The 14,371-nt window shown below is 38.8% G+C and overlaps 1 protein-coding gene across 9 annotated transcripts in view; it reads right to left on the bottom strand.

The window, feature by feature from the left end:
- The window catches only part of synrg (synergin, gamma), a 120,182-nt gene that overhangs the window by 70,851 nt on the left and 34,960 nt on the right, over positions 1–14,371 (bottom strand). For all 9 annotated transcript variants that reach the window (XM_043718373.1, XM_043718375.1, XM_043718376.1 and 6 more), the window contains 5 exons: positions 12,982–13,236; positions 10,054–10,193; positions 6,028–6,143; positions 4,250–4,312; positions 815–1,795 (listed from right to left, as the gene is read on the bottom strand). In XM_043718373.1, coding sequence (XP_043574308.1) covers positions 815–1,795; positions 4,250–4,312; positions 6,028–6,143; positions 10,054–10,193; positions 12,982–13,236 — 1,555 coding nt within the window. The remainder of the gene's footprint in view (positions 1–814; positions 1,796–4,249; positions 4,313–6,027; positions 6,144–10,053; positions 10,194–12,981; positions 13,237–14,371) is intronic.

The following is a 14,371-nucleotide window of genomic DNA, read 5'->3' as shown; positions in this document are numbered from 1 at the left end:
TAGCTTTATAGAAATATAAGTAATACTGGCCTTGGGTGAAAGTGCCCTCTTTAATCTCAGGATTAAAGAGATCTGACTGCAAATTTGTGGGAATATTACAGTTAAAACTAGGCACCATGTTAAGGCACCATATATAAGTAGTCATGACTGAATATGCAAAATCAAAATACTGTGGTTGTATGTCCAAACTAAAAGGAAGGGAATATGCTGGAAAAACCCAGTAGGTCTGGCAGCATCATTGGGATATGGTTGCCCACAAAATATTAAAACGGAAACAGTGATCTGTAATCCTGGTTGAAAGAATGCAGGTAAAATAATTCTACTAATCCAGTACCAGCCAGGATGACAATGATTGTCACTCTCTGTGGAATTGTTTGTTATACTGTAATGGTTGACATGAATATTAGATATCTGCACAGAAATCGTGAAGATCATTTAGATCATTCATTGATTCAAAGTACTAATGTGAAACAACTGTGGCATTCCAAGTGGGAAAAAATATCGAAAATAACTCTGCTAGGTTAATTAACTGATGAAAATACAGTGGACAAAGGTACCCCAACAATTGAAGTTGCCCAGTGATAGCTCAAAACCAAGGGCAATTTTTGGATTGCTCCACTAAGATTAACAACTTAGCATAATTATACTCACTAAAGAGCAGTGACAAACAGATCAAATCCCAACAGCCATAATTATACAGAATGGAACATTACATATAGAAACAGTAAATCATTGGTGCGGCATTATAGAAAGGAAACTGCAGTACGCAGACGATTTGGCTGTAACTACCAGATCAATCGAACCATTTCCTCACCTGTAACTGGAGGCGGCTGACCAATGACAGGTGGTAAATCCAGCGAGCTGTCAGACAACACATGCTTCAAATCACCACCAACCTCAGCTGACTTCATGTCAAACTGACCGGATAAGGCATCTTCTGAGTCCTCTTTACCAATACTACTCCCACCAATTGAAGGAAGGTCCAAAGATTTCACTGAGGCAGAGTCTTCTTTTGCCTGTTTAAAAGCAGAGAGTTTATCTACGAAAGCCTTGTCCGAGGTGCTGAATGCAAGGGACAGCTTGGTAACTGGGAAGTCATCCTCATTCTTTTCTTGGGAAAGGGAGGAATTGTCTTTTTGTTCCTCAAAGCCCATTATGGACCCTTCCTCAGGTATCTGTTTAAAGACATCATATTTGTCTACAGCAGTGGTTGAAGGTTGTTGTCCACCTTCTGCTGTGCCAAGTGAGGCATCAAAAGATGCTGTGAAGCCATCATTCTTCTCCTGCCTGAAAACACTATATTTATCATTTGACTTTTGTTCAGAGGATCCAGTGGTGTTGGAGCTGCCAAAAGCTATAAAATCTGCAAATTCATCCTGACCCCATCCCCCACCTGAAGTACTGCTGGCTGCTACACCAAAAAGACTGAAGTCCCCAAAGTCATCAGTTCCACCAGCAGTTTTGCTACTGGCTGTGGAAAAAGTACCAGATGATAGTGATGACAATGAAGATGTAACACATACAGATGAGGAAATGGATGATGTCACAAAAACTGGTGGAAATGACATAGAACTGCTCTCTCCAGTATTACTGACAGAAGTAAAAAGGTCCGTGAGATTGAAAGAGTCTTTAGGCTGTGTTACTGGTTGCGGTTGAAGATATGGCACCGAAGGAAATGTCGTTGAGAACGTCTTTGCTTGCTCTGATGAATCTACTGGTGAAATGCTGTCTGCAGTTTTGAAGTCTGTGAATCCATCATCATTTCCTGGTGATTTGAATTCTGCAAAGCCCTCCCCTGCAAACATACATCTTTTCAGTGACAAAATATCAGCAGTTAAGAATAGAATTCTATGTTTCACTTTTCACAGCACACAAACACAAGCATTTTCAAATTAGTAACTACGACCAAAGCACCAACCCATACCAAGCATGCACTGCCAAGTAAAACCCTGCATTGAACATACCACCATTTAATTTTTCATTGTAGGGAAGAGGGATGATCAACGAACCAAATTTAAATACCCAACCGGCCCAAATGTGGGCCATTATGTAAATCTGGAAAAAAGAAAGTGAGAATTTTAACCCAGCTTTGATGGACGAATGGTCTGGATATTTCCCATTGTGCATGCGTGGCAGCATTTTGCTAAGTATCTACTGAGCCCACACATACTCTCTGGTTCTGCTTATATGACAGCACAGTGGCAAACATTAGAACCCACCTTTGTCTTTTTAAGGAAAACATTGTGTTATTTAATTCTGTTTGAAATTTTAATTTTGCTACCTGGAATTATTTCAGCGATTAAAAGGATCTTGTAGGGACTGAGGAAATGAGCTTACTACTTCTTAATACAGTACTTGAAATTAACTGTCAACTTTTCCGGCCCAGGCAATTGGCTTTCAATCCCTACTTATGCTTCCAGACCAAATCCCACGACCAATGTGAGATAGTAATTATACTTTTAAAATATGAATGAACCTATTTGGAGACCACATTAAGAGATGGAAAACAAAATTTAAAAAACAATGTTGCATTGTTCCCTCCCACCCTCCGTAAGGTACTGCTTTCATGTAATGGACATTGAGTACCAGACCTCAACACTATCAGATAATGAAAGGAACTACAACTATTCATTCATCATTCAAATGAGCTTTCCCAACAGGGAATCAATTTATACTAACTGACTTTGTCCTCCTGAACTGTGGGAGATTGAAGCCAATTGTAGACACACGGTGCCACTGTGGCTCAGCACAAAGCAAAGATCAAACTTTGATGTATCTGATCTCTTTGCCTCAGCCTTTCAATTGGGAAGGCTGCCAAGCTATTTGGGAAGCTGCATCTACATATTTTCAATGGGTAATCATCAACAAAAATGCACATACTCTCTTAAATAAAAGTAGGGGTGAGAAACAATCCTTTAAGATTGCAAATCTTCAGAATCTCATTTTTTGCTAAAGGCATATAGCACTTCTATCTCACAGTGTTTGAATTTTTGCGAAGTTGCAATGGTCAAGGTTTTTCACTTTGTGTGAAGAAATAAAAAATAAAATTAACAAAGTGATCATAACCCAGATTTAGCTCATCTAAATTTCCAGATCCTTCTTCAAAAGAATAGTATCATAATGCTTTCTGCTTTTCTTGTTTCACTGGAGTTATAGTTTTCTAGTGTAAGTAACTGGCAACACCACAGCGCTTCATGACCTGAACCAAAGTAAATATTTCTTCCCTCCTCCAAAACTGCATCTTATCTCCCTTTTACAGTTGGGGATAAGGCAACCTGTTCACAGTGACAGTGGTAACATGACAGTGCAACTCTCACAGCAACTCAGGAAAACCGACACTTATCGAGTTTTGGTTTTTTCCGCATGGGAATGCCTTTGCAGTGCAGTTTTTCTTTCCCTTCCCTATAAGGAATCCAACATCAGAAGAGTGGCCAGAAACTATTTTCTGGTATTTTATGTTTAAATAAGAATATCCTGTTCTACCCCACCTCAACTTATTGTTTTAAAATTGCATATTAAACAAAGGAAGAAAAAAGAAAATAACACACTATGAAGATTTAAACAATTTAACTTTTACAAACAATTCAAATATTTTAACTGGAACAACTGAATTGAACATACAAGCAAAAACATACATAACATGTAAATAATTTTGTTCATCATCTAGAGATCTAAGTACTACTGGCACACAGTACCAATTCTTAAAACTCATTTTCACTTGTGTTACTCTTTTGCAGCTGGTAACTGCAATAATTAATCAGAAAACAATGAAGTGGAAGGCTGGGATAAAGAGGAAGTTGAATGTGAGCATAGTTATTGCTCAAAATAATATTCCATATCTTGATCAAAAAACACATTGCCAGAAGGCAGTTGGGGGTATCATGAAAAATGGGTTGTAGTGCTTCCACACGCACACTTTTAATCACACTTTATCATAGTGGCCCATTATAATTACTGATTAGTGTTTAATTGCTGTACAGAGAATATCCTGACTTCTCGTCACCATTAATTGTCAAGGGTGGTTGTAATTCTGAGCTGACGAAAATAAACTTTGAGATGTAAAGTTTCGGGAAAACATTATTAATGATGTAAATTGCAGAGTAATCAGCAAGTCTACACAAGTTAAATACGTGATCAATTTCACTACTTTGGGTAGCGCGAGGCCTCTCATACAAGGAATCCAAGTACTTTACTGACCACTGTTACTGTATGCATGATTGGCTCCAAACACTACTGTAAATCTACTCACCTGAGGATTTATTCTCTGCGCTCTGGCCAAGTTCACGAAAAACACTGTATTTGTCACCAAAATCTAAATGAAAATTTAAACCATGTCATAATAGATTCAAGTAGATTGTATCTTTTCACCTTATTGCATTAACAATGATGCACTGAAGTAATAACTCAGTGAGTAATATTTTCTTAGCTAAAATATTACAAACTCAAAATAATTGAAATGACAGTTTATAATACAGCGTTAATCTAAAAGTTCACACTTTTGCTGCCTCAAAATATCTTAGAAAACTGTGTTACATGGTTATGTCATGGAGGCAGCTGATATTGGTAACTGCAAACAATAATAGATGCCTGAAAGGTAAACTGCTCCACCATCTCCCCAACTTGAGGATTGAACATGTGTAAACCAGAAAGAAACACATAAAGTCACCACAAATATCTCCCTACTAGAGACGCACTTGGGTCAAATAAACATTGGGAGTCTCAATCTTGGTTCGATTTGCATTTTCGTGTCCAAATTAATGTCACGATTCCATGGGGACAGCTGTGAACCAGAATAATCAAATTTCCCAACACCCAAATGAAGAAATTACCAACAAGATTTCATTTTTTGTACCTTAAACACAAAACAGAACCAATGCAAACTAGATGCGAACAAACAGGCAAATGATAGTTCAAACAAAAATGGGAAATTTAATTCTAAATAGTGGTGACAACAAAGATGCAGTTTAACCAACTACAATAATTTGCAAAGTTAAAAATCACACAACACCAGGTTATAGTCCAACAAGTTTAATTGGAAGCACACTAGCTTTCGGAGCGCCACTCCTTCATCAGGTGACATCCAATTAAACCTGTTGGACAAAACCTGGTGTAGTGTGATTTTTAACTTTGTACACCCCAGTTCAACACCGGCATCTCCAAATAATGACAATAATTTGCAGCACACCATTCAGACATGTGGTACTGTGCAGCCCCACAATTCCATAACGTCTGTATTTATTCGTGCTGGGTATGTCAGGAATCCTATCCCCCAACTGCTTGCACCTCCATGTTTCATGGGTATGACCATCAACAAGGCACTCTTATGAACCCTCTTCCCTCAGGTCACTACCGTCCTAATATGTGGCTCTCCAGATTTGCTTTCAACTAATCAATTAATAACATTGCAGCTCACAGTTTGGACCGCTGGTAAAACATGTAACTCTTCAGTATTTTCCAGCTTTTCACATAACATTGTACATTTTAGATCAGTTTGCACAGGGCAAGATTTTATTTAAAAAAAACACAAAACTTAGTACTATATCAAGTTTGGTCAAAGATATGTGGTGGAAAAAAAACAAGTAAATAATTACTTCTTGTTCAAACTTGTAATGACTGAAAAGATTGTTCTGTTCTGACTGTTCTATTTAATTAGTTTGAAATATGAAATTAGAAGTACTAAGTAAATAACACTACACAACATTTTTTTTCGAAAATGTGATGCATGTTTTAACTTAATTCAATCATCTATATTATAAAGAATTGGATGGGTGCATATTGCCTTCCTTAAGCACACAACCATCGTAATCCAGGGAGGAATTCCATTCATGACAATTTTTAAATACAGAGGAACCTCGATTATCTGAAGGACATGGGAAGGGAGTATTTCGTTCGGATAATCGCATGCCAGATAATTGAATGCCCGGTAACAGTTTAGCCAGGCATCAGGACCATGTGATCTCGTTCAGATAATCGAGATTCCTCTGTATTCAACTTGAAAACGAAATAATAGACGAGAGAAAACTCTACCTGCAAAAGAAGAACTTTCTGCAGGCTTGTCTTCTGTCAAGTCCTTAAAGACAGCATATTTGTCCACTGAAGGTGGTGCAGAAGTTCCTGAAATTGGAGTAAGTAATGTATGTGTGCTGAAAGAGAGAATTGAAATAATTTTGTGAATAACTCAAGCATCACTGTTTATTAAAGTATGTGGAAGAACTTCCAGTAACTATTATTTTCCCCAAAATTATAATTATGAGATTCATGATACAAACAAAACAAAAAAAAGCTCTCCCCACTTTTGGTCATTTTGTAAGTGGGATTAGAGACCATATGTCCTAAGTATCCCATTACTTCTTAAAATAATTCAGCACCTCAAAAGGAAAACATTTACTTTGCTGCCCTTGGAAGGAAAAGAAGTGAAATCCCAAATGAAAACACAAGTCTCTAAGTTACTTCTCAGCAAAAAGGGAAAAATAAAATCAATGGTTCAAAGTGCTTATGTCAGAATGAGGAGCAGCTAATTAGCAATACCATATCAAAAGTAAGGGAAAATGGTGTAAATCAAACCAAATATAAAATTTGTAATAATGAATAGTTTCAGTTTTCATTTTATATCATTATCTTTGATGGAGGAAAATGTTCATCACAGTTACAATGGCTCACTTCTTAAATTAAGAAACAAAAAGAATAACTTAAAGTTCTCCCTTCATGCTGTGCACATTACATAGCATTTCTTTAAAACCTCATTACATCTAATATCGTTTGTTTACCTATGACTTCATACTAATTCTGGAGAGACAGCTTTTCACAAATCCTCAGATTGCATGTTATCTCTTTTTGCACAGCTCATACAGCTCTGCATTGTTCTGGAGTCTTAGAGTCAGAGATGTACAGCATGGAAACAGACCCTTTGGTCAAACCCGTCCAGATATTCCAACCCAATCGAGTCCCACCTGCCAGCACCCGGCCCATATCCCTCCAAACCCTTCCTATTCATATACCCATCCAAATGCCTTTTAAATGCTGCAATTGTACCAGCCACCACCACTTCCTCTGGCAGTTCATTCCATACATATACCATCCTCTACGTGAAAAAGTCTCTTTTATATCTTTCCCCTTCCACCCTAAATCGATGCCCTCTAGTTCTGGACTCCCCCACCCCAGGGAAAAGACTGTCTTTTTATCCTATCCAGGCCCCTCATGATTTTGTAAACCTCTATAAGGTCACCCCTCAACCTCCGATGCTCCAGGGAAAATAGCCCCAGCCTGTTCAGCCTCTCCCTATAGCTCAAATCCTCCAACCCTGGCAACATCCTTGTAAATCTTTTCTGAACCCTTTCAAGTTTCACAGCATTTTTCCGATAGGCAGGAGACCAGAATTGCATGCAATATTCCAACAGTGGCCTAACCAATGTCCTATACAGCTGCAACATAATCTCCCAACTCCTGTACTCAATACTCTAACCAATAAATGAAAGCACACCAAACACCTTATTCACTATCGTATCTACCTGCGACTCCACTTTCAAGGAGCTATGAACCTGCACTCCAAGGTCTCTTTGTTCAGCAACACTCCCTAGGACCTTACCATTAAATGTATAAGTCCTGCTAAGATTTGCTTTCCCAAAATGCAGCACCTCGCATTTATCTGAATTAAACTCCATCTGCCACTTCTCAGCCCATTGGCCCATCTGGTCAAGGTCCTATTGTAATCTGAGGTAACCCTCTTCGCTGTCCACTGCACCTCCAATTTTGGTGTCATCTGCAAACTTACTAACTGTACCTCTTATGCTCACATCCAAATCATTTATGCAAATGACAAAAAATAGTGGACCCAGCACTGATCCTTGTGGCACTCCACTGGTCACAGGTCTCCAGTCTGAAAAACAACCTCCACCACCACCTCTTCTACCTTTGAGCCAGTTCTGTATCCAAATGGCTAGTTCTCCATTTATTCCGTGAGATCTAACCTTGCTAACCAGTCTCCCATGTGGAACCTTGTCGAAAGCCTTACTAAAGTCCATATAAATCACATCTACTGCTCTGCCCTCAATCCTCTTTGTTACTTCTTCAAAAAACTCAATCAAGTTTGTGAGACATAATTTCCCACGTACAAAGCCATGTTGACTATCCTTAATCAGTCCTTGCCTTTCCAAATACAGGTACATCCTGTCCCTCAGGATTCCCTCCAACAACTTGCCCACCACCAACGTCGAGCTCACTGGCCCATAGTTCCCTGGCTTGTCCTTACCGCCCTTCATAAACAGTGGCACCATGTTAGCCAACCTTCAGTCTTCCGGCACCGCACCTGTGACTATCAATAAAAAAAATATCTCAGCAACAGGCCCAGCAATCACTTCCCTGGCTTCCCACAGAGTTCCAGGGTACACCTGATCAGGTCCTGGGGATTTATCCACCTTTATTCGTTTCAAGATATCCAGCACTTCCTCCTCTGTAATATGGACATTTTGCAAGATGTCACCATCTATTTCCCTACAGGCTATATCTTCCATATCCTTTTCCACAGTAAATACTGATGAAAAATACTCATTTACTATCTCCCCCATTTTCTGTGGCTCCACACAAAGGCCGCTTTGCTGATCTTTGAGGGGCCCTATCCTCTCCCTAGTAACCCTTTTGTCCTGTATGTATTTGTAAAATACCTTTGGATTCCCCTTAATTCTATTCGCCAAAGCTATCTCATGTCCCCTTTTTGCCCTCCTGATTTCCCTCTTAAGTATACTCCTACTGCCTTTATATTCTAAGGATTCACTCGGTCTATCCTGTCTCTATCTGACATATACTTCCTCCTTTTTCTTAACCAAACCCTCAATTTCTTTAGTCATCCAGCATTCCCTATACCTACAACTGGGAATATACTGTCTCTGGACTCTCGGTATCTCATTCCTGAAAGCTTCCCATTTTCCAGCCGTCCCTTTACCTGCGAACATCTGTCCCAATCAGCTTTTGAAAGTTCTTGTCTAATATCATGAAAATTGGCCTTTCTCCAGTTAAGAACTTCAACTTTTAGGTCTTAAAGTTGAAACTTAGGCAGCATCATTTTGTATTTTGAGTGCCACATTCTTAACCTCATTTGAAATATTTTCGAATGAGACAGAAGCCTGCAGTAGCACATTGCACCACCAATCATCACTGGCCCAACACCTTTTTCACTAAGGGGCACCTGGGTCAAATAAACATTGGGAGCCTCAATCTTGGCTCAATTTGTATTTTCGTGTCCAAGTTAATACCATGTTTCCCATGGGGCAGCTGTGAACCAGAGTAATAAAATTTACCAACTCCCAAATGAAGAAATTACTTTTGAACCATAAAAGTTTTTTTTAAACTTTTAATTTTCAGCCTAAGTGGAAATGGGGCTTATACTCAATTTCTTTCCACTTTTCTGTCAATAAAGATACTTGAGCAAGATGCTCCAAATAGAATCTCATCATTAACATGAATTATAGCCGTAAGGGAGAAGCAGGAAGAAAACTAGGTGCTGGAGGGATGCAGTGAAGAAAGCAGTGCATGGATAAGTAACCAAACAAGATTTTCAGACAGACAAAAAAAGATCAAAATTCACAACTTATAGAAAGAACATGAATCACACTATGCAGAGAGAGTGCTTATGATGGGATGAGATGAATTACAGAGGAACCTCAACTTCCGAATGTTGATTATTCGCATTTCGGATTATCTGAACAGGAGCACAAGGTCCTGACGCTAGAATAAACTGTGCTATCTGGCATTCGATTACCCGAACAAAATACTCCCTGCCCGTGTTGTTCGGATAATCGAGGTTCCTCTGTACACAAACTGCTCAAGCTTGGCAAGGAGGAAGAAAACACAGCAGATTCAAAAGCTAATAACAGAGATGTTCTTGGTCTCAGAGTCACAGAATAGTGAAGAACAGAAGGAAGCCATTCAGCAGAAGTCTGTTAACTCCTTTGAAGAAACAGCATTGGTGGGCTGTTTGGTTTATTATGTTGGCCACTGGAAATATCAATTGGTTAGATCTAACCACGAAGATAACTAGCTCATGTCAATAGGTCAGACCTGATTGTGCTCTGTGAGGTTGCAGTTTTTGATAAACTTCCAGAGGTTTCGTTCTTGAATCCCTTGAATGAGTCATCAGCTGTGTTAGGCTTGGGAGCCTCCTGAAACTCCTGGAAATCATCATCGTCAGATTTTGCAGGCTGGATAAAAGGGAAAGTTTTAGTTTTTAACATATGTTAAACCTTGGAATTATTGTTCAGTTACTGCTATTGTATTGATTTGTATACTATTTTTGATTATCTCAAAATTTACCAGACATGTTCATAATGTAACCAGCATCCCACATGGATGCTCTAACCAGTAGTCAAAACACAAACCATTCATGAGCAGCTTGCAATTTTTTAATAAACAACACTGAATTAGATACTGAATTTAGTCTTCACACAATTTCACCAGAGTCAAGATTATAGAGATTAAAGAGGCTGCAGTCCTAACATTGTAGGCTAACTTAAAATGGCAGTTCTTTGAGAAAGAACCAAGGAAATGTCTGAAACAGTCAAAGTGGCAGGTTACTGCAGGATCTGCTTGGTCTTTCTTCTTCTCAAATGCCGACGAACCAGCATCTTGTGTTTTTTTACATCAAAATTTCTAGCCTGTTTCTTTTTTTTTAAAAAGGCTGATTCACTGATTGGACAGAAAAACCATGGCATTTGGGCCTATGCATTCCTAAATTAGTATCCCATGGATGACATCTCAGGGATTTAACCCTTTGACTTTTTAATGAGGCGTTACATATTTAATTTAAATGAAGGACTCTGAGATATCAAACAAGCTGTCAGAAGAATCTGAATGATTCTTTTAAAAATCCTGGTGAATGACTCAAAAATTAACATACTTGGTTTACTTTTATGGTAAACCTTGACAATTCACATGAACTGACAGTTGCAAACATTAGTTTAAGGAGTCTACCCTCCAACAGACATTCTTATTAAAATATCTGGTGCTGTGAAAAACACCTTCGCCAAAGAGCTAATCATTTAAAACAAAAGTTCTTGACTCAAAAATTTTAATGTTTATTTTTTAATAATGCTTTTCATTAAATAGTCATTCCTTTTTCCAGTGATAACCACATAACTTATTTCTTCTGGTTGAACTGCATTGGTCTGCCAAAACAAATCAGAGTCCTTGAGCAGTTACAGCAGTTCAAAACTAAAATAAAACTGGAAAAGACAAATGTTTAACACAAAAAACAAATAAGAAAACAAAACATACACTGGTGGATAGGGAAACATCAACCAGGATACCCAGCTCCTGATCAGTGCCTACTAACAAAAATTGTATGGGTGTGAGGACAGAGCGTGAACAGGATTGGGTTCAGTCACGAAGGACAGTTCAGAAGCAAGTAGTTCCGTGTCTGGGCTCAATAATAAAAACAATTCTTTACGTAAGGTACTGCAATGGCTGTCATTATTTATAGAATTGCACCCTAACACAAAGCCAACGATTTCAGAACAGATGCACGTCCAACAAGCTGACATGAAAAGCTGACAACTGATGTAATAATTTCAAAATGTTTACGAGAAGTTAACACATAGCTTTCAGAGCTCAGTCAGTAATTTACATCGTACATCATCATACATTATAAGACAGTATATGAACATGTGACAAAGTGCCATACAGGAGGCTTCTGAGTAAGATAAGGGACCCATGGTGTCCGAGGCAAGGGGCTAGCTTGGATAGAAGCCTGCTATCTGGCAGAATGCAGACAGTGGGGATAAAAGGGTCTTTCTCAGGATGGCAGCCGGTAAGGGTCAGTGTTGGGACCACAACCCTTCACTTCATACATTAATGATCTCGATGAAGGAAATGAGGGCATTCTGGGTAGGTTTGCAGACAATACAATGGTAAGTAGAGGGAAAGGTAGCATTGAGGAGGCGGGGGAGACTGCAGAAGGATTTAAACAGACCAGGAGAGTGGGCATAGAAGTGGCAGATGGAGTACAATGTGGGAAAGAGAGAGGTCATGTACTCTTCTAGGAAGAATAAAAGCAGGGACTATTTTCTAAATGAGCAGAAAATTCAAAAGTCTGAAGTGCAAAGAGACTTGAAAGTTCTAGTCCAGGATTCTCTCAGGTTAAACTTGCAGGTTGAGTCAGTAGTTAGGAAGGCAAATGCAATGTTGGCATTGATTTTGGAAGAACTTGAATATAAAGGCAAGGATGTACTTCTGAGGCTCTTTAAGGCTCTGGTCAGACCACATTTGGAGTATTAATTGCAGTTTTGGACCCCATATTTCAGGAAGGATATACTGGCCCTACAGCAGGTTCAGAGGTGGTTCACAGAATGGTCCCAGGAATGAAAAGCTGAACATATGAGAAACGTTTGAGGATTCTGGGTCTAGACTCGATGGAATTTAGAAGCATGAGGGGGATCTAAGTGAAACTTATTGACACTGAATAGTCTGGACAGAGTGGATATTGGGAAGATGTTTCCATTGGTAGGGGAGACTAGGACCAGAGGGCACAGCATTTGAGTAAAAGGAAGACATTTTAGAACAGAGATAACAAGAAATGTCTTCAGCCAGACAGTGGTGAATCTATTGGAATGTATTGTTTGGCATTGAAAGCTTTCTTTCCTTTTAGCTTTTACTTTTGTAGGTTTTTGAGAGTCAGCTGCAATTGTGCTGTTCAACTTTTTCAAAATTCTATTCTTGTTTCTATTTATTATCTCAAGTGTATTAGATGCAAATGGTATTGCTGTGCAGTACAGAATACTGAGTATAGGTGAAGTGACCTGCTATATATTCATTGTTAAGGCCAAGGCAACAGGATATTACACACGATTACCTCAGCACTTGTCCTTATTTTCGTTAGTAATTTATAATACTTTCTTAATTAGTTCTTAATCACAGAATTAGTGTGCTTTTGATTCTAATTTACTGTACTTCGTGAACAAAAAATGGCTGCATAAGAATATCATTCGTACTTACCTGGCTGCCAGGGAAAGAAGTCACAAAGCCACTGGAAACTTGAGTCGTACTGCCACCTACTGGTACAGGAAGATTCATTCTGACCGCAGACTGGCCTGGATGAACAGGCATAGATACATTTCCACCAGCTGGCACTGACATCATAGGTTGCTGTGGCACTGAAGTAGGCAAAGTCAATGCAGTCCCACTTAACGTAGGAATTGGAGCAGATGGAAACTGGTTGAGATTTTCAAGATTCAGTGCAGGTATGCCTCTCTGGCAGCCGGGGAGAAAAGAAAACACTGACTATTAGAAAGTAGAATTAAAATGACAATGGACAAATTACAGACATTTTCCCCCACAATATTCCAGAATAAATGCAACTTATATCAAATCAGGCTTCTGAAAATTCCAATTGAATCTGGTTACTTACCAAGCATAATACTTTACATAGTTAATTGGCATAATTAACTTACATAAAGATTGCCTATCATAATGGCAATCTTATGTCAGTAATTCCATTATTAATTATTCACTGTCATGGGTAAGGGCTGCTAGGTTACAGATGATTAGTTGTAATCTAACACTTTTTTCAAAGGAAGACTATACATTTTTCTTAAATTGAGATTACATGTTATGAAGAAGATTCAAACATATCAGAAACTGTTTTATATAAATAATAGGTGACAGGAAGTGAAAATTTCATGAATTTCATGAGATTCATAACATGTACCTCATTTTATTTTGCACATCAGATATTGGTGATGTTGCTTTCCCAATTTACTTTCTCCAAACCTATCTTTTCTTTCATTTCTTGCTCTATTACAATCTCTCTCTACCTGCACCATCATTTGTTTTGTAATTTAGTCTCTCCTGCCTTCCACCCTATCCCTTTATTCTTGCCTTACTCATACTCCCCCAACCATTTTGCTGCTTTGCTGAGGAATGACTACATTTCCAGGAAACCCCACAGAGATGAGTAGATAAGCTAAGTATTTACAGCAATTTCTGTTTTTCTCAGATTTCTACCATCCACAGTATTTTCTTGTTACATTCAAAAAGATTGTGGATTGTAAATAAATTGGATAATTTCACCCAATAATCTGTGGCAAGATGGTAAATATCAGTCAACAGTTCCTCAAGATCCAAATGAACACCTGAATCCATAAGACCATAAGACATAGGAGTAGAAGTAAGGCGATTCAGCCCATCGAGTCCACTCCACCATTTAATCATGGCTGATGGGCATTTCAACTCCACTTACCCACATTCTCCCTGTAGCCCTTAATTCCTTGTGACATCAAGAATTTATCAAATCTCTGCCTTGAAGACATTTAGCGTCCCGGCCTCCACTGCAATCCGCGGCAATGAATTCCACAGGCCCACCACTCTCTGGCTGAAGAAATGTCTC

The sequence above is a fragment of the Chiloscyllium plagiosum genome, chromosome 28 (genome assembly GCF_004010195.1).
Source record: "Chiloscyllium plagiosum isolate BGI_BamShark_2017 chromosome 28, ASM401019v2, whole genome shotgun sequence".
Classification (NCBI taxonomy): domain Eukaryota; kingdom Metazoa; phylum Chordata; class Chondrichthyes; order Orectolobiformes; family Hemiscylliidae; genus Chiloscyllium; species Chiloscyllium plagiosum.
The sequence above is the reverse complement of the archived record's forward strand: the minus strand, read 5'-3'. Positions and strand labels throughout refer to the sequence as shown.